General features: G+C 49.1%; 1 protein-coding gene and 1 pseudogene across 1 annotated transcript; one reads left to right on the top strand and one right to left on the bottom strand.

The window, feature by feature from the left end:
- The first annotated feature begins 3,326 nt into the window (after nt 1-3,326).
- On the top strand, nt 3,327-5,620 carry LOC136502002 (uncharacterized; annotated as a pseudogene).
- A 14,862-nt stretch (nt 5,621-20,482) lies between these two features.
- Nucleotides 20,483-21,091, bottom strand: LOC136500071 (uncharacterized). Its single transcript, XM_066495494.1, has 2 exons — nt 21,018-21,091; nt 20,483-20,885 (listed from the first exon to the last, which is right to left on the bottom strand). The coding sequence occupies exons 1-2, from the start codon at nt 21,089-21,091 to the stop codon at nt 20,483-20,485; spliced, it is 477 nt and encodes a 158-aa protein (XP_066351591.1).
- Between the last annotated feature and the right edge of the window lie 281 nt (nt 21,092-21,372).

Consider the following 21,372-nt stretch of genomic DNA (forward strand, 5'->3'; position numbering starts at 1 on the left):
CGATGCAAGTGGTACTGGTATTGGGGCAGTGTTGATGCAGAATGGGCATCCCTTAGCCTATCTGAGCAGAGCTTTGGGTCCTCGTTCACGGGGTTTGTCCACTTACGAAAAAGAGTATATGGCAATTCTGATGGCTGTGGAGCAGTGGCGCAGCTACCTTCAGCATGTGGAGTTCCAGATAGTGACTGATCACCGCAGTCTGGTGCAACTCACCGAGCAACGCCTGCACACTCCTTGGCAACAGAAAGTGTTCGCTAAATTGGTTGGCCTTCAGTACAACATTGTGTACTGCAAGGGTGCAGACAATGGTGTGGCCGATGCCTTGTCTTGCATTCCCTCATCTCAGCTTGCTGCAGTTTCAGTCTGTAAACCGCAGTGGCTTGAGGAAGTGGTTTCCACCTATGCTCAGGATGCCCATGCTCAAGAGCTCCTTACTAAGCTCTCCATTACACCTGATGCAGTACCCGGTTTCACATTGAGGGATGGCCTGCTCCGTTATAACCAGTGCGTTTGGGTGGGTCACAGCAAGGATCTGCATGTTAAATTGATTGCAGCAGTGCATTCCATAGCTATTGGGGGACATTCCGGTGTCGATGTTACCTATCGCCGTCTCAAACAAATCTTTGCTTGGCAAGGGATGAAGTCAGCTGTCAAGGCTTTTGTGGCTGCTTGCACTGTTTGTCAACAAGCCAAGCCTGATCGAGCTAAGCTTCCTGGTCTGTTGCAACCTCTTTCGGTTCCTGATGGAGCTTGGTCAGTCATCTCGATGGATTTCATTGAAGGGCTCCCGTCTTCAGGTGGCTTCAACTACATTTTGGTTGTGGTAGATTTGTTCTCCAAGTATTCTTATTTTCTGGTCCTCAAGCATCCATTCACTACTGCCTCTGTTGCTTAGCTCTTTCTTTCGCAAGTCTATAAACTACATGGTCTTCCCAAAGCTATCATTTCAGATCAGGATAAGATCTTTACTAGCAACTTTTGGCGTGAGTTATTCAAATTGGCTGGTGTGGAGTTGCATATGAGTACGGCATACCACCCACAGTCCGATGGTCAAACGGAGCGGGTGAATCAATGTGTCGAAACATTTCTGCGCTGTTTTTTGCATGCCTGTCCTCGCACTTGGCAGCAGTGGCTGGACCAAGCAGAGTTTTGGTACAATACCAATTGGCATTCTGCTCTCGGGCGCTCCCCATTTGAAGTTATGTATGGTTATGTTCCCCGGCATTTTGGCCTTGCTAACAGTCCAGATGTTCCAGCGACAGATTTGGCCACCTAGGTTTCCGACAGAGCTCTTATGACTAATATCATTCGACAGCATCTCAACCGTGCCAAGCAACGCATGAAGAAGTATGCCGATCAACATCGCTCTGAGCGTCACTTTGAGGTAAATGATTGGGTGTTTGTGAAACTTCAACCATACATTCAATCTTCCTTGAGTCAGCGCGCCAATCAGAAGCTGTCTTTCAAATTCTTTGGACCGTACCGTGTGGTTGCTCGTGTGGGTACCATGGCTTATCAATTGGAGCTGCCCGCTTCTTCCTCTGTGCATCCAGTCTTTCATGTGTCACAATTGAAAAAGTCAGTCGGTGCTCATTATACTGTCACACTTCATCCCCCTACAGCGGATTTTATTTGGAGTATTCCTGAACGGATTTTGCAAGTCCGGCCCGTGTTCAAAGGTAAGCGTTCAATCTCTCAAGGGCTGATCAAGTGGTCTCATTTGCCAGCTTCTCTAGCCACATGGGAGGACTTGGAGCATCTCCAACAGCAGTTTCCTCGCGCCACCGTCTGGAGTCGGCTTGGCGCGCAAGGAGGAGGGGATGTTACGGCCCAAGATGCGGAGCCATGCCTGCCATCAGAAGAGGAGGCCACCACACATGGGCCTGGGCCGTATCCAAGGCGCTCCACCGGGGCAAGGATGCCGAGCACGCGCACCAGCGGAGCCGAGTGGACGAAAGCGTGAAGCGCCTGGTCGCTGGGTAATCTGATAAATGTAATAGGTTAGAGGAGAGATAGGGTAACTAGGAAAAACCTTGTACCAATTACCTTGCCTCCGCAAGCTTCCTCTGAACCGCCCCCTTGCTTGCTCTCCTTCCTCCCTTCCAATCTAACTGTTACTCGAATGAATCTATCAAACTTGTCTGGGTTGTGACAACATATTATTATTCAACAGCATCTAGCTGTAATTAAAGAAACAGAGTTGATGCGCATAGACTGCAGTGCAACCAACAGTGGGCACTGATGTACATGAGATGTGTTTGAACAAACACAAGAGGACAGGTTGGAGGACTGAAAGTCCTGAAGAGCCTGTCTAGCTAAAATATCAGCCGTTTGATTTAGACTTCTTCTGATCTTGAATATCTTTGTGCTTCTTTGTTGCGAGCAATTGAAGAAGTGTTGTGTGAGATGCTTGATTCTCCAATCTGGAGGGTCGGAGTGATCTGTAGAATTAAGAAAGTGTACCAGCTCCTGGTTGTCAGATAAGAAGTTCATGTGTTGAAGATTGAGGCGCTTGGATATGTCAGCAGCAAGAGCCAGAGCTGCTGCCTCTGCCATCAGCACGGAATAGGATGCTGCCATGACTGCCTTGATGTAGATGTGCTGTGGCGGATGCACCTGAGTGTTTACGACGAAAACACCTAGTCCAGCGTTTTTAATCATCATAGAGGCTTGATCAGGCACCGTTGATGCATCAGTATAACATCTGGGTCCTGTCAAACAATGCCGGAAAGTGTAGTATGTATCTTTCCTGTGGTGTTAGCCTTGACCTGTGCGCCTGGACTGTTGTTGGGCTATTTCCTGCAAAGAGAGGATTTTATACCTTGGAATGGAGTGGCTTGGTTAAAGGGTCGTTGATGCAACAAAGCGTGAGGACTGACCTTGTTCTTTCTTCCTCTCGCACGCGGCATGTTGGTACAGTACAGGTGACACTCCCGTTGCACTGCCAAAGCGTGCGTGACATGGGGTTTCACGAGGCCATCCATCTGATCTGATGCTCCTGCATTGCATTCGGGCCGTCTGTGCTTGATCCAGCGGCCTCTAATCCAACGCCGCCGGAGGATACGAACGGAACAAACTGGCTGGCGCGCGCGCCCCCTTCCCATTCCCCGCCTCTTCCCCTCCATTCCATGGTCGCATCTCGCAATGGCACGACCTCGCCATATTGGGCAGCAGGCCAGCCGGCTCGCTTCCACCCTTCCTCTTCCGTTCCAAATTTAGCTCGTCACCTCCGGCATCGCCGTTCTCGTGTTCCCCTTCCTGCCGCCGCCGGACGACGACAGCCGGCCGGCGGGCCGGCCGCGACGCCGCGCCGAGGGCTCCTCCAGCCTCGTTCTTCCTCGCTCGCACGCGGCATTGTCCGACCGATCGATCCCTTCCACTGAACTGAACGTGAACGGCGGGGGCTCTCGCGGATGGACGACCTGAAGGCGAGCCTTGCGCGGCCGATCCAGCTCGCGGAGCAGGTGATCAAGTGGGCGGACGAGGCGCAGACGTGCCGGCAGGAGTGCCAGGACCTCAAGGCCAAGCTGGAGCGCCTCTCCACGCTGCTCCGGCAGGCGGCGCGCGCCGACCTCTACGAGCGCCCCGAGCGCCGCATCCTCAAGGACACCGACAAGGCGCTCGACAAAGCCGCCGCGCTGCTGGAGCGCTGCTGCGGCCACGGCTTCGTCCGCCGCGTCTTCACCATCATCCCCGCGGGGTCCTTCAAGAAGGCCTCCTACCTGCTCGACAACTCCCTCGGGGACCTCACCTGGATCCTCCGCGTCTCCAACTACGCCGCCTCCGACGAGGACGAGGAGGACGACCACATCGGCCTGCCCCCCATCGCGCAGAACGAGCCCATCCTCTTCCTCATCTGGGAGCAGATCGCCGTGCTGCAGTCCGGCGGGCTCGAGGCCCGCGCCGACGCCGCCGCCAGCGTTGTCTCCCTCGCGCGCGACAACGACCGCTACGGCAGGCTCATCATCGAGGAGGACGGCGTCCCGCCGCTGCTGCGGCTCATCAAGGAAGGACGCGCCGACGCGCAGGAGAGCGCCGCCCTCGCAATCGGGCTCCTCGGCCGCGACCCCGAGTGCGTGGACCTCATGATCCTCGCCGGGGTCTGCACCTCCTTCGTCAAGATCCTCAAGGACGCGCCCATGAAGGTGCAGGGGATGGTGGCGTGGGCGGCCTCCGAGCTCGCCGCCAACCACCCCAAATGCCAGGACGCGTTCCTCCAGCACAACATCATTCGCCTCCTCGTCTCCCACCTCGCCTTCGAGACGGTGCAGGAGCACTCCAAGTACGCCGTCGCCTCCAAGATGTCCATCCACTCCGTGCTCATGGACAAGAAGAGCAACGACAGCTCACAGGACCCCTCGGGCAGCGGGGAGCAAGCCGCCACCGCCACTGCCGCCGCCGCCGTGGCCGCGGCGAAACCAACCGTGGGCGGTGGCGGGACGACAGGCGCCAGTAGTTCTTTGAGCGCGACGGTTCCCGGTCCCAGTGCCAGACCCGTCGGCATGGCCGGGATGAGGCTACACAACGCGTCCATGTCCGCCACGAGCACGCGGGGGAGGGAGTACGAGGACCCGGAGATCAAGGCCTACCTGAAAGCGCACGCCGCCCGGGCGCTGCGCACGCTGGCCACAGGCAACCCGGCCATCTGCAAGAACATCACGGAGTCGAGGGCGCTGCTCTGCTTCTCGATCCTCCTCGAGAAGGCCACGGGCGACGTGCAGTACAACTCGGCGATAGCGCTCCTGGAGATCTGCCTCGTGGCCGAGCAGAACGCCGAGCTCCGGCGGTCGGCGTTCAAGCCGACCTCCCCCTCGGCCCGCGCCGTGGTGAACCAGCTCCTCCGCGTCGTGGAGAAAGCCGACTACGACGACCTCCTCATCCCCTGCGTCACGTGCCTGGGGTGCCTGTCGAGGACGTTCCGGGCGACGGAGACCCGGGTCATGGGAGGCCGACGTGAGCATGGAGGCCGCGGCGGCGCTGGCCAAGTTCGCGTGCATGGACAACTACCTGCACGTGGACCACTGCAAGTCCATCATCGCCCACGGCGGCGCCAAGCACCTGGTGCAGCTCGTCTACTTCGGCGAGCAGGTGGTCCAGACGGCGGCGCTCGTCCTCGTCTGCTACCTCGCGCACAACGTCCCCGACAGCGAGGACCTCGCGCAGGCCGAGATTTTGACGGTGCTCGACTGGGCGTGGAAGCAAGGATACATGTCACAGGATCCGGTGATCGAGGGCTTGCTGCCCGAGGCCAAGATTAGGATGGAGCTCTACCAGTCCAGAGTAGGATACTATTGATCAAACGCTGCTGTTAACTTGTGTTATTACAAGGGGGAAAAACAGAAACAGAAGGATGGCTGCCGCTTCACCCTCACATCAACTGACTACTGTATATAGATCATTCAGGTAACTTTATTCATAGTCTGGTTAACCTTCCTATGTTCATTCAGAGGAAAAAAACATAGGTGAAAGTTTTTGAAGTAATCCGTGTCGTTTTCATGTTTGGTTGGGACCTAGGTTCTTGATACTGGAGGCGATCGTAAAGTTTTGTTTTGTGGATATAATATATCATCAGAAGGTTTTGTTTATAGGTTTTTTCTAAACCTGTATCTCATTTGGTGGTGAACGATGTTGTATAGCCCTTCCTAGGGGAGATACTTAGCCCTTAATAGTGGAGGCAAAAGTCAGTAATTTTTTTGTTTGAGGATTTCAGCATCCGCTTTAATTCTTAACTGTATCTTATTTGGTGACTAGCACGGCTACATTTTGGGGCAGATCAGCTTATTGTACTCTCTCTTGTCACTTGACCTTGGTCAATATTGATGTATATTAGGTTTTAATCATTTACGGAAAAAGAATTTCTTTGACTTGAATCACGTGGTTTATTTGCTGCCTCTTAGGAATCCATCCATGTACTGTGCGAATGCAGGAACTTGTACCATATACAGCGCTAAATTCTTTGATATCTGTTGGACAAAAGGAAATTGTATCTTCATTTGTTAATTGGGAAATATCAATAGTCCATTTACTACTTGTCTGCCTAATAAACTTGTGTTTGCGTGTCTGATCCGGATGGTGTGCTCGGAGGACACAAGCGTTTATACTGGTTCGGACAGAATGTCCCTACGTCCAGTTTGAGGCTGCTCATGTTACCGACACTTGTTTGTAGTAGGAGTTACAAACGGACGAGAGAGGGAGAAGGTCCCAAGTGTGACAGAATCGCCCAATTTATATAGATCAAGTACGGCTGTCCCCGTTTAACACGTTGACGTGCGCATACTTTCACTTACATAAACCTGGTAGTCCGCCGAGTGCCACGAAGGACCTCGGTAAATCAACATTATAACCAAGATCGTATGATTAAGCAAATACACATCACATATACAGAGTTACAGCAGAAATAATATTACAAATGGGTTCACAAATATAGTACAAGTTTGGGTTTCAAAACCGATTAAGAAAAAACAATATAGCATTCAAATGATTACATTAATATAAGTTTCAAATACATTGCTAGCATAAGTGACATCCTCCGACAAAAGCATATAGATGAGAAATAAATATAGAGTCACTGAGCTCACCGATGGTTAGCCACCATCTTCAGCAGGTCAAAAACTTTACCTGCAATATGGTGGGATAAAACTTGAGTACTCGAATGTACTCAGCTAGACTTACCCGTCACAAACCAGAAATAAAATATCTCCAAGGATCATGCAAGGCTTTATAAGTGGAGCTAGCTTGACAACATTTTGCATAAAAAACCACTAATTCAGCTATACATTTTATAATTCGGTCATCAAGTTAATTACATCTATTCATCTCTAGATTAACAACTAACATGTGCCAAACTTGTGGCATATCATTTAGTAACATGCAATAGTAACCATAGCCGGTGTAATAATTTCATGTTCATCATATTCCATAATTCAGTTACTACGATGCTGGAGCTAGTCGAATTTCTCATTATCCGGGAGAGACGACGATTTGAATCGATTTCAACCAGCTGAAAATTTATTTCAAACACAAACCCAGATCTACCAGCCATGGTAGCCTTAGGTCACCTTTGATAAGGTTCACATTTCGCGGGTTCGACTAGCTTCGCACAATTAGGGACGATCAGCTGCCAGGACGATCAGGACTATCCTTCCCTTGGGCTCACGTCTAGCTCCGCGCACATCCTTACTATCATCCAGAGTGCGCACTCTAACAAAATGGGGCCCGGCCCGAGTTGAGCTACTCGGCTTTATGGTCAGAACGAGTTATCCGGCCAGCTAAGTGAGAGGCATATGTTTAATCTCGACAGAGATGCCAACAATGGTACAGTCCTTAATCGACATAGACGGAATAAAACATGCACACAAGACCTCCATGTCCTGCTGTCTCTCAATCACCAAATCCCATCCGGTCTTCATTTATTCATCATCACATGGTTATTTTCCACGATAGCAAATATAGCTAACCGTGCTTTGGTATCCATCTATATTTTCCAGGTGACAGGAAATCACCCGACGTCTACCGGTTTAAGTATTGCTAAGCATATATTCGATCCTGGACCTACATAGGGTTCAGGGTATATTTCTAAATAAGGAAATTATATGCATCAAGTGGTTCCAATCAACTCTTATAACCTAATGCATCAAACATAAAGGACTCAAGTGATATTTATAAAAACATAGGAGGCTTAGAATGCTCCAGGGCTTGCCTGGGATCCAACACTAGGTTAGTGTTTGTTAGACGACACTCGCTTGGCGAGCATCTCCCATCTTAACACTTGCTTAGTCCTTCCGTCTTCTGGATGGATTCACCAAACTCCATCTTCGGGTTTGGCTCCAATATCACGTCCTTCACGTGATGAATCTAGCGTGCCTAGATGAGATAAAAAATACAGATGTATGAATGCATGGAAAACAACTCATGATGCACTACAACAGGCATACAAAGGCAAGGACAAGGTAACATCATATTGACTTAAGCACTAGAGAGCAAGCCATTTAACTAATTATTGCACATGCTTATCATAGTAAGGTAGCTAGAAAATAACACCAAGCATTCACCAATGAGGCATTCAAATTAAGTTACTTTAAGGAATCATCTAGCACAAACTAATCATAGTAATCATACAATCAAGATCAAGCATAAGCAATCAACTTCAAGTATATGCACAAAATCTGGATAGCAACATAGCAGCCATATAAGCCTCCAAAAAGGGTGATCCTAGACTTTCTGGAAAGCTAATGAAATTATCTAAAGCTTTGTTATTAACATCAAAAGCTAATTCAACAAATATCCAGGTCAAAATCCATCATGAAACAGAGCTTATACAACTAAGGACAAAAAACTGATAGTAACTTCAGAAATGCATATCTTAAGTTATATGCATCCAACAAGCATGATCATTAGCTTTATAAAAATCTTATTAAATTATCTAAAACTTTATTATTATAATCTTAATATAATTCTACATCTAACAAGGTTAAACAACATCAAGAAGGCATCTCTGTCCAGATTTGGATAGAACCTGCTATTCCACTTTGAACAGCTATAACTGGAGTTATAGACCACTAAAAGCAGTGATTGTAGACATTTTGGAAAGCTTAACAAAAGAACTATAACTCTCCTATTATTACCAATACATGATTCTATGTTTAAGTATGCCAAATAAAATAATCATTCAGATATGTTCAGGGCACAAGCAAAAGTTGATAGCAAACTTGTAAAATCTATAACTCCTAAACCAGCAGGCCTAAAATCATGAAATTTTAGGACAAGCAAGATAAGAAAATTATCTACAACTTTTGTATTCACCATATTTACAGAAAACATAATTTGGTCAACAAAGTTATCATCAAAACAGAGAATGCACATGCAGCCATTTCAGAATGTAACAATTTGATGTTTCACTTGTTTTGCTAACAAAGAGCATGCACACATGAGCCATTCAAGAACTTCAACCACCACTAACATAATTAGCAACACTTTATTGAACATCAATCACTCAAAGCTTCACCAGATACAATTACAAGCTTTATCTATGATTATGCATTTATTAATTCTTTCTCCTAATAAACATATATATATAATTTTAGTGATATATGAGAACAACTAGTTTGGGGTTGAGACATTTATGAGTGCTATATGTTATCAAAATATGGCTACTGTATAAATTTCACATGCTTAGATTTTATAATTTAATTACTATGAAAAAGACAAATTGCTATTGCAAGAAAACTTGTAAAAGCAAGATAAATCTAAAAATCATCATTTTCTATAAATATATAGCCATATTATGGTTTCTCAGGTCAAAATATCACCATGCAAGGGTAAAGGAACAACATTTCACATTTGTGCATATATAAATTATTTATAAACCATTAAAAACCATTTCTCAAGCATTAATCAAGTTTAATTCATAACTCAGTCATACATGCACTAAAAATTATGAAATTTTAACCAGAGCTCACACATGCTATAAGTATACTAGCATAAAATGTTTTAGGTCATTTGGAGCAGTACAACAGAAGATATGACGATAGCAAACAAAGTAAGCTAGAATTAACCATTAATCATGATTAAATTAAAACATCATAAAAACAGTGATCAAACAACATGTTTAATATTTTTCTTAGTTAGAACATGCCAAAACAAGACTCCCAAAACTAGAATCACATTTTTAGGACATTCCTACCATAAGATATGCATCTGACAAACTTAAAAGGATTTCTAAAGCACTTTATAAGAATAAATAGACACAACAGAAACTTTCTACTAACACATATCATATTATGACTCTAATACTTAGATCTACTCACAAGGATTCCAAAAAGTCCTCATTTGTTATTGTATAATTTTTCTATGATTTATTTTGATTTTCCAAATTTTTAGCCATAAAAGAAAAAACAAACTTGCACCGAGAACCCCGAACTTCCATGAAAATAAATTCCAGCGAAACAGTCCTTCTAGCCACTATTCACATGAGTCATGACTCTATAGAAAACCCCTTCCTTTTCTTCGAATTTGAGTGCGATGTCCTTCGCCTTCTCTTCTTCATGGGACAAAGCAGGGGACGGCTTGGGGTTGGTCGACCTTGGCCTGTAGGGGCCAGCAGCGGCGGGGAATGGCGGGGGAGTGTCAGGGGGCAGCACACACCTACAGGTGGCCTCGGCCTAGCCTAAGGCGGTTTGTAGCACCACGTCATGAGCAGCAGCGGCTCTAAGCCATTGGGTTCGGCGTCGGTGAGGAAAACGGCGACGACGGCAGCTGGGGACGGCGAGGTTGACTGGGGAAGGTGTAGTGCAGTGGCCAACTCGACCAGAGGAGGGAGGTGGAAGGACCGGTGGTGGAGGAGGGGCTCTGCTGTGGCGGCCATGGTGGGCACACCCGTGCTCACAAGCAGAGCGATGGTGAGGGAACCGAGTGCGAGAGATAGAGTGAGAGAAAGAGAATGAGAGAGAGAGAGCGAGTGAGAGGAGGGCGCCGGGTCTCTATTTTCTTGAGCAGGGGGCAAGGTGGTGCACATGTGAGGGCATGAGGGAGCCACATGGCCTACAGTGCCTACGTGTGGTCGAACAATGGCACTGCTCCTAAAGTTTTTTCAAATCTGTTCAAAAACTGACTGAATCCCTAAATTTCTCCCCTCTCTAACTCCCAATTTCATGATATAGCGGATCAAACCTTCTTACTATGAGTTGTAGAGCTATATGTGGCAAATAACTTTGCTTAAAGGATCCAAGTGAGATTCGGCTCAGTTTGAGAGATCTAGAGCTCTGAAGATAAGTAAACGAAACTAAAAACGAGTTCTAAACATTCAAACCAAAGTGCAGTTTTTAGAGCCAATATTCGATTTTGGGATTGAAGTTTGAAGGTGCAAACGTGATCCAAACTTGATGAGACTTATTTTGTTGTTTCCTTCACAAAGTGTACTTAAACTCATATTAAGGAATCTAGTTGAGCTGTCACATGAATTCAGAAGATAAAAATGTCACAATCTTGTCAACTCCCAGCTGTTAATAAGGGACTTAGAAATATTTCATAGGGCCACTGCATTCAAACTTAAGACGACTGTTTGAACCATTTAGGAGTTGAAATAGGTCTTAGTCCAAAAATAAAGTTTGTTGTACTCCACTCAAGATTCAACTTTTATTCAAGGTACAACTCCATGCAAGCACTCCAGACAGTTGGTCAACACAGGTCAAAACCATATCATGAAAAGGACAATTTTAGCCATTCCCACACTTAGAAGCATTTTCTTGATATTTGCTCAACACAAACCCTTCATAATTTTTGTTCATGAGTTTAATTAGAGTTGTTTGAGCAAGGTTTCAAGGTTTGGTCGACATCCCATGTTTCTTGCTAAATGAAGCAAATTAAGCAAAAATGTAACTTATCATTTCATATGACTTTTTGGCTCCAAACTTCATAAAACTTTTCCACTGGTCGAGATGGATGCATGTTGATGTAATGTACATGAAATAAGCATGTTTAACATTACTTATACCTAATCTTAACTAGAGTCCACATGTAAGCAAAGGCGTGTTGTCCAAGTTCAAGTTGGAACTCAATTTCATAGATTGGACCTCAACACCTTCATCATCACTTTAAAATTATGAACTAGAGCTCTTGATTACCACTGAACTTGTCATGTTGGAGCTCAAACCCACTGCTTAACTGGTGACAAACACCTAGGGTGTTACACCAAGTCTCTGATGGAAGGGTCAAATGGAGTTGAGTCTAGTTGAACTCGTTCAACCATTCAGCGTTGAGCCATGCCCTTCATGGGGCGTCCTGCTTTCCCTTTTATAGTTGAAGGGGAAGGCGCAGGTTACATGAGAGAAAGAGAGAAAAGCAAGGAGGAAGAAGGCCTCTGGGGTTGCGGCACCCTTCATCTTCTTTACATGGGTCCCACCGATCCTGCTGATGATGACAAGGGTGGCTTCATGTCGTGACCCTATTCATCACTAGCACTATATGTGGGCGTTGTTAGCTGGTCGTGGTGCTCTATTCCATCCTGGTGGGCGGCATGGTTAGCAAATACCTCAGTCAGAAGTCATACGGGATTAGGTAGCCTAGCGCCAGCACGCCCGACACTGTTGGTGATGTGAGTCCTAAGGTATGGCCCGTCGTGGCTGTGGGTCACGTCAAGACATGCTTACTCCCTTTTTGGTGTTAGAAGTTTGACCCTAGGCTCATAATCTTAGACGCATAGTGGTTGGAGGTGGTATGGACCCCCATTGGGTGAGGTGGAAGCCCCCCCTTCGAGGGATCTGGTGAGGTGAAGTGCGCACCCAAGGGTTCAGGCGAGATGGAGCCCGCACCCTCAGGGTTAGACATGATAGAGCCCGCGCCCTTAAGGTCAGGTGTGATAGAGCTCACACCCTTGGGGTCAGGCGACACAAAGCCTGCACCCTCAGGGTCGGGCGTGATAGAGCCCACGGTCGGGTGACACGGAGCTCACACCCTAGAGGTCGAGCAAGATGGAACCCATACCTTTGAGGTCGGGCATGATGGAGCCCATGCCCTCGGGGTTGGGTGACACGGAGCCCGCAATCTTGGGGTCGGGCGAGATGGAGCCCGTACCTTTGGGGTCGGGCGAGATCAAAATACGCTACTGACCATCTAGGTGAGTTAGCGTTTGCGGCCATCAACTTCCTTCTTCCAGGTATCCCTAATACTGATACCCCACAGTAGCCCCTGAGCCCACGGAGGAGTAGGATACTTCTTCAAAGGCTTTTTTAGACGAAAGGATTTTGAGGGTCTTAATCTCCCTTTGCGGGCTACAGGATGTCTTGGTAGGGTCATGATTCCTTTCCATCACATTCGGACTCTTCGAGAGTATGCATCTATGGGATTTAGGGGGTCAGAAAAAATCCCTCTTGATTCTGATTCCTCCCTAGAACCCGATCGATCTATCATTGATATGCAATCACATACTCAGTCTCCTCGTGAGTCCAGCTTCCCTCGAGCCCCACTCATAGTAGGGGTCTAGTTGAGGGGTCAACTCATCTTGTGGTCATCCTCCCTCAAGCATTTTTTCAATAAAAGTAGAGGGGCTAAGCCGTGCCATGTTTTCCTCAATGGACGAATCATGGTGCTCAGTGAGCTATTAACGGGTTAGTCTGAGTGGGGCCCTAGCTTACCATTTGTGGGGGCTTAGCATGGGTCAGCTGGTGATCAACTCTAGATTCCTGACAGCCAGTCCATATAGTTCTTAGGTCTATTCGACTGGTCCTAAGGGCTCGTTGTCTTTCTTTGAGGAAAAAATGGACCGTGCTCTGGCCAAGACTCGAACATGGGTCGGGATGCTCGTGGCACTCATGCACTCAATTGCTAGCCACTAGTAGGCCCATCCTTAACCACCCCTCACTCTAAAGATGCGCTGGAGCAGTTGTCAACCCGTCGATGGGACAACCTTCGAACTCCTAGGCCTTAATGGGTTGTGGGAGTGTTTTTAGCTCCATATCCCCTTTTACCTGCTGTAGTTTTTGGCCCATCAAGGGGGTGAACCGCTGTCCAATGCGCCCTTTGAGGAGCGGCTAGGGTGGCGTGTGCATGATTTTTGGAAAGGTGATGTGACAAGGCGCGGTAGGCGTGTCAATCTAGGCAGACGGTTCGTCCCTCGCTCCATCTTCCCTTATAAATAGCGACCTTTCCCTTTGCCTCTTGGTATGCTTAACCGTAGCCTCTCCTTCTCTGCTTCTGTGATGCTAGCACTTTAGATCTCTTTGCCCTCACTCCTGCGCTGCCAGCAAAATCCTTGTTCCTTACCCTTGCTTCCCATGGAGTCGTGGTATCGCTCCGACATCACCCATGCGCACATGGAGGGCCTTGTCAAGCACGGCCTTCTCTGCAGGAGGACTGACACTATGGAGTGGCTCGTGCCCAGTCATGAGGAGATGTCAGCGCCACCTGATGGCTACGTTATGTCCTTCGCGTCCTTCCATGAGCATGGAGTCATGATTCCTCCCCACCCATTCTTCTAGGGACTACAGCACCATTACTAGATCAAGTTGAAGCATCTAAATCCCAATGGGATCCAGCACATCATGGCCTTCATTGCGCTATGCAAGGGATATCTGGGGATCGAGCCCCACTTTGAGCCATGGAGGTACTTCTTCTCTGCCTCCCTGCTCAAGAAGAGATATAGAGCCGAGGACCTACTGGTGCCGATGGGATACATGGGCATCCTCCTCCGGGGGTAGTGGTTCGCTGAGTACATGCCCTACCAGCTATTAAGGTCCAACAAGGGATGGCATGCGCTTTGGTTCTATGTGAAGAACAACACCGCCGCCCCCTTGCCGGACTTCACCGGACACCTCATCGAAGTGGCACTATAGGTGTGGTCATGGGGACCTCCCGAGAAGGAAAAGAAGAGGATGTGCAATATCCTAAAGAGCCATGGCCTTTGCAGGTCCATTGTCATTACGGCGTATCAAACGAGGAGGGTGGCACTGCTTATGGCGCACACCCTCCTACTATATGGGATGCACCTAGCGCATAGCTCGATGGGATGGTGCTCGCCCAGGGACTGCTCCACAACAGCGAGGTCACACAACACATCAAGGAGGCGACGAAGGAGTCCAACACCGTGTTCTTGATCCTGAGACATCCTACAATGCGCCCAGACTTGGGCTTCATCGAGCTAACGATGGGGTTGGGCTTTCAAGCCTTCGTCGCTCCACTGCCAGAGCACATGGCCATGAGGGCAATGAAGAAGGAGAAGGCAGCGGGCGAAGCGACGGGCAAAGGAGCGGGCGAAGCAGTGGGCGAAGGAGCGGGCGAAGCTAAACCGAGGAAGGCAGCGGCATGGCTCAGAAAAGGAAGAAAAAGAAAAAGAAGGAGATGGCTCTAGGTCGCCCGTCTAATGGGACGAGCTAGGAGGAGGAGATGAGGACCCATCTCTACCGCAGGTGGGGGCTTTCCCATGGCATGCCCCTAGGCAAGAGGGGGAGGATGTGCCCCCAGAGCTGGCGGAATCAAGCCGCCTAGCTCCATCCAGGCCTTCCTCGGCATCCTCAGAGCCAGCGGGAACTGGTCGCTCCACTTCAACTAGACCCTCTGAGCAGAGGGAGGGCTTGAAGTGGCAATGCATAGACAAGGCGCAGCTGGGGTTGGGCAGACCGACCGCAAAACGTCATCGTCCAGTGGCATTGAGGTGAGTTAAGAGTTTTTTGTCCTTTCGTTCTAATGAATTTTTGTCATAAACTGACCGTCATGTCTTTCATAGCGTTGGAGGACACAGGACTCTCCTTAGGCTTATGCTGAAGAAGAGCCTCGCCCTCCGGCAGACGCGTTAGGAGCCAGCTGGCATTACGCCAAAGGTGAGTAGGAGTGGCACCGGGGGGTCCATGGCATCAACCAGAGGGGCGCAGCCAGTAGCTGCATCCATAGGAGAGCAAACAGAGAGGGCGTGTCTAGGACACCCATGGTGAATGTGGCACAACCGGGTGTGGCCGCAATGTCATAGGCAGAAATGACATAGCTAGAGCCATCATCCGTGTACATGGATGCGATGTCACATGCGGAAATTGCATAACCGGAGCCATCATCCATGTAGGTGGCCACCTCTATGGTGGGGTGGATGGAGAAGGATGCACCCGAGATATTTGTGGCAGATGCCTTGTGGTCAGGTGTGGCTGCGACATCATAGGCGGAGACGGTGCAACCAGAACTGTCGTCCGTGTAGGTGGCCACGTCTGCGACAGGGCGGATGGAAGAGGGCGTACCCGAGGCATCTATAGCAGATGTGGTGATGGGGTAGGCCTCTGTGTCCACCTCACTCTACCATCGAAGGGGCCACTCTGGAGGTGTTGCTATCGCAAGTGGGGTTGGCGATGCTTGGGATCGGCATGGAGCCATCCTGATCTATGGTCCGAATGGGCGGTGACCCACATGCATGGGGAGGATCCTAGATTCGGTGGGCAGGCCGGCGGGACCCAAGGGTGACACTTTTTTCCCTTGATGACACCGCAGAGGAGAGGGAATATGGGAGCATCCACATAAAGGTTGGGACTGCGGTTCGCGCTCTAACCACCGCGCTGAGCTTGTTGCATGACATTGTCACCTTAGTTGGCTAGGTATGATGTGACCATGTTTCCGACTATCATTCTCCCTTTCTAGGCCTCTAAGTTGTGTCCTTTCCTTAGTCTTTTATGGTCCCTAGCCAGGAGAAGTCCCAATTCTTTCATTGCGAGAAGGATGTTTGGGACCGCCTCGCCGAAGAGATGGGCAGAGTGAGGGGCTAGCCACACAGCATGCCACCGCCCATCAGGAGGTGGCTGAGCTTGCCCCCACCACCCGGGAGCTAGTCGACCTCCAAGTTAGGGAGAAGGATGCTCACGAGGAGGCCTGCGAGGCCAAGGAGAAGCTCGTAGCCTTGATCGAGAGGATGCATGTGGACACCATGGAGTCTAAGTAGCTATGAAAGGAGCAGGATGAGTTGCTCCAGGCCATAGAGGGGTTCTGCATGGAGCATGACTTGGCTCTCCAAGAGTGTGCTGACACCAATAGTGGATTGACCTCAAGGGCGAGCTTGAGGAGGAGAAGGACCTGAAGGTTGTGGCTGAGGGCGTGTACGCTAGGCTCACCACAAAGGTCGGTTAGTGCTAGGAAGAGGTTCGGCGCCTAGAGGCCGAGGTGACATGGTAGCACGATGAGGTGCATAAGCTTCGGGCGGACATGAACGGTAAGCCTCTAGTTTCCCTTGTTGTCTTTCTCCCTAGAATATGTGGTAGTCCTTTTGACATGATCAGTATGTGACTTGGATAGGTCTCAACAATAAGGTTGGGGCGCAGGTGAGGAAGAGCCATGGCCTAGAGAAGGAGCTCGGCGAGGTGAAGGCCTCCCTCCTAAAGGGGAGCGATGAGCATGATACCCTGTGCATCGCCATCTAGCTAGTCTAGGATGACCTCGAGCTAGCCCCAAAGTAGGAGATGAGCTCGCTCATGGTCCACACCATCTAGATTATGGATCAAGCACATGAGATCGTGAGGCACGCACTCCACTTCAGTGTTCATCGGTCGTTTGCGATTTCTCGTTCTCATTATGAGAACATTGATCTACCGATGATGAGTCTAGGCTTTGTGCCCAGCTACACCAAGGCTGAGCTAGAGGAGATTGAGGAGACGGTGGCCCCTGGCATAGGATCTAGCTATAAAGATTGAGGACGAAGTCATCCCCCCAAGGGGTTAGTTAGTTGGATGAGTCGGACGGTGAACTTGCAATAAATGGACAAGTTTTTAACTTTTGTTTTGGACAAATAGACTTTTGGTCCTTCTCTTTTTTTATGTACAAAAAGGTTGATGCGATCCAACCCCTTCTAATGTTAAGGTTGTAAAGCTCGAGGTGTGAACAAAAAAACTCTGATCACGCTGGTGAGCAAAAACGCCGTAGCCACTGGGGCATAGGTTTCTTGCAGTCCGACCAGTTTTACTCAGCGTTTGTTTCCGCAACTCTTGCTTCTAGATCTCAATGTAAGGAGGGGTTGGGCGCAAAGAATGTTTCTGAGTAGATATATTCTTATTAGCCCCTAAGTGAGGCCCGAGCGTCGAGTGATCACGCTGGACGTCTTGGCTCCCTACTCATTATACGCCCAGACCCTCGGCACTTCGTAATCGAGGTCGATCGGGAGGAGTGCTTCAGAACCATAGACCATGAAAAAAGGCGTGTAGCCAGTCGCCCAGCTAGGGGTCATCCTCAAGCTCTAGAGTACCGTGGGAAGCTCCACAACCCTACGTCTATCGAATTTGTTCAGTCAGTTGAAGATTCAAGGCTTGAGGCCTTTCATGACCATGCCATTTGCATGATCGACCTGCCCATTTGTGCGAGGGTGCGCCACGGTGGCCCAGTTTATGTGGATGTGGCAGTCATCACAAAATTGGAGGAAGTTATTCCTGGTGAACTGCATGCCGTTGTCCGTGATGATGGAGTTTGGGACTCCAAAGCAGTGGGTGATGTCGAGGAAGAATTGCACGGCCTACTCAGATTTGATCACAGAAATTAGCTGAGCCTCTATCCACTTCATGAACTTGTCTATGGTGACAAGCAAATGCATGTAGCCCCCGGGCACCCTTTTAAGGGTTTCAACTAGATCAAGCCCCTAGATCATGAACGGCCATGTGATGAGGATCATCTGGAGCGCCTAGGCCAGTAGGCAGGTTTGATGAGCATAGTACTGACATCCTTCACAAGTACACACGGTCTGCTCAGCGTCAGCCACCATAGTTGGCTAGTAGAAGCCCTGTCAGAACATGTTCCCAACTAGGGTCCTAGGTGTGGCATGATGTCCACAGACCCCGCCATGGATATCTCTTAGTAGTAGCTTCCCTTGTTCGATGGGGATGTAGCGCTATAGGATCTTGGTATAGCTTCGCTTGTAGAGTTCCCCCTCAATAGTGTCGAAGGATTTGGCACGATGTGTGAGCCATCGAGCCTCCATTTTGTTAGTTGGGAGCACGTCGCGGAGGAGGTAATCGAGATAAGGTGTCCCTAGTCAGTTAGAGGGTTAGGCTTTGTCACTAGGTCTTCGTCAAGGTCCATGACTTCGAGGTCAGAAGGAGCCGATGGTTGGTCAGCCTCCGATCCTAGGGTAGGCAGCCCATCACCAGTCTATTCTAGCTCCTCATAGCGAACTGAGGGTTTGTACTGATCGCTAGTGAAGATGCTAGTCGGGACCGGCTCTTAGCCAGACACCATTTTTGCTAGCATGTCGGCCTCCTCATTGAGTTGTCTCGGGAAGTGGTTGAGTTCAAGGCCATCAAACTTGTCCTCCAGCTGGCGGACTTCTTGGCAATATGCAGCCATCTTGGTGCTATGGCAGCTTGACACCTTCATGACTTAATCGATGGCTAGCTGTGAGTCACCCCGGATGTCAAGCCATCGGATGCCCAACTCGACTGTGATGCGTAGGCCATTGATGAGTTCCTCATATTCGACCACATTATTGGAGGCAGGGAAGTGAATGCGAACCGTGTACCTCATGCGCACTCCAAGGGGTGAAACAAAGACCAGCTCCACACCAACGCCTTTCTTCATCAGTGATCCATTAAAGTACATCATTCAGTACTCTTGATCGATGGCTACTGGCGGCATTTGGATCTCGGTCCATTCTGCAACAAAATTGGCCAGCACCTGGGACTTGATGGTCGTCCTAGGGGCATATGAAATGCCCTGACCCATTAGCTCAAGTGCCACTTCATGATTCTCCCTATGGCATCCTAGTTTTGGATGACCTCACCGAAAGGGAATGACATCATGACCGTCATTGGGTGTGACTCGAAGTAGTGATGCAGCTTCCTCTTGGTGATCAGGACGGCGTACAAGAGCTTCTAGATTTGGGGATAGCGAGGCTTGGAATTGGATAAGACTTCATTAACGAAGTATACGAGATGCTACACCATGAGGACATGTCCCTCTTCTTCCCATTCTACCACCAGGGTGACGCTGACCACTTGCGTGGTGGCCACAATATAAAGCAGAAGTGGTTCCTCATCGGTCAGTGGGACCAGAATCAGGGCTATCATCAGGACTTCCTTGCCCTTGTCAAGTGTTGCCTGAGCCTCGGGTGTCCTTGCAAATCGGTCAATTTTCTTTAGAAGCATGTATAAGAGGAGGCCTCGACCACCGAGGCGCGAGATAAAATGGCTGAGCATGGCGAGATACCCCAAAACTCACTGTACTCCCTTTAGATTTTGAATCAGGCCCATCCCCATAATGGCTGTGATCTTCTTTGGGTTGGCTTCGATGCTGCGCTAGGAGACAATGAACGCAAGCAGCATACCCCTCGGGACCCCAAAAACATATTTCTCAGGGTTGAGTTTGATGTTGTTTACCTAGAGTTTCACAAAGGTTTGCTCTAGGACAAGTACGAGCTAGTCAGCCTATTTGGTTTTAACCACGATATCATCTACATAAGCCTCAATGGTTCGCCCGATGAGGTCCCTAAAACACTTGAGCATACAACGCTGGTATGTAGCCCCTATATTTTTAGACCAAATGACATCGTGACATAGCAGAACGATCTGAATGGGGTGATAAAAGAAGTCACGAGATGGTCAGATTCTTTCATCATGATCTGATGGTACCCGGAGTACGCATCAAGAAAGCAGAGGGTTTCGCACCTCGAGGTCGAGTCGACTACTTGATCTGTATGTGGCAAAGGAAACGGATCCTTTGGACATGCCTTGTTAAGACTCATGTAGTCAACACACATTCTCCATTTCCCATTCTTTTTTTGTACGAGGATGGGATTGGCTAACCACTTGAGATGATACACTTCCTTGATGAATTCGGCCGCTAAAAGCTTCATGATCTCCTCGCCGATGGCCCTACACTTCTCCTCATCCAAGCAATGTAGGCATTGTTTCATCACCTTAGAGCATGGCCTAATCCTCAAGGCATGCTCAACGACTTTCCTCGGAATGCTTGGCATGTTTGAGGGTTTCCATGCGAAGATATCTTTGTTGGAGCAGAGGAAGTCGATGAGCACGCTTTCCTATTTGGAGGAAAGCGTGGTTCTGATGCACACCACTTTGTCCTCAGAGTTGCTGGGGTCTATGAGGACCTCCTTGATGTCCTCCATGGGCTCAAAAGATTTGGCCAACCGCTTGGGGTTAGATGCTTCCTCGGTGGTCCCCTCCTTGATGACCACGAGCTCCTCAAAGGTGATAATCGTGGAGGCATGCTCATAGCACTCAACCTCACACTCATAAGCATGTTGGAAGGAGGTGCCGATGGTGATGACCCCATGTGGGCCTAGCATCTTGAGCTTTAGGTAAGTGTAGTTGTGGACGGTCATGAACTTCGCATAGCACGGTCGTCCTAGGATGGCGTGGTAGGTTTTGTGGAACCCGACCACCTCGAAGGTGAGGGTCTCCATCCTATAGTTGACCAGATCCCTACAGGTGATGGGTAGGTCAATCTGCCTAAGCAGTATGGCTTGTTGCCCTAGCACAATGCCGTGGAAAGGCACCTCAGTCGATCGGACACATGACTAGTCAATGTCCATGGCATCAAGCGTCTCGGCATACATGACGTTGAGGTCGCTGCCTCCATCCATCAGCAACTTGGTGAGCCGCTTCATGCCGATGATTAGGTCATCCATTAGCGGGTACCTTCCTAGCTATGGGACACTCTATGGGTGGTCAAATCGGTCAAAGGTGATGGCGGACTCTGACCACCATAGTGAAGATGGCGTGGTGGACTAAGTGTGTAGACCTCATGACGTGCGAGCTTTCAGCAGCGCTTGGAGTCGTAAGCTGCCACCCCACCATAGATCATGAGGTAGCCATTTGGTGTTGGGAAGCTACCATCCTTCCCCTCGGCGTCGTCTGCCGCCAGCTCAGGCTTCTTCCCTTGGTCCCCCTTTTTGGTGCCATAGGATAG

This window comes from Miscanthus floridulus, chromosome 13, assembly GCF_019320115.1.
Source record: "Miscanthus floridulus cultivar M001 chromosome 13, ASM1932011v1, whole genome shotgun sequence".
Classification (NCBI taxonomy): domain Eukaryota; kingdom Viridiplantae; phylum Streptophyta; class Magnoliopsida; order Poales; family Poaceae; genus Miscanthus; species Miscanthus floridulus.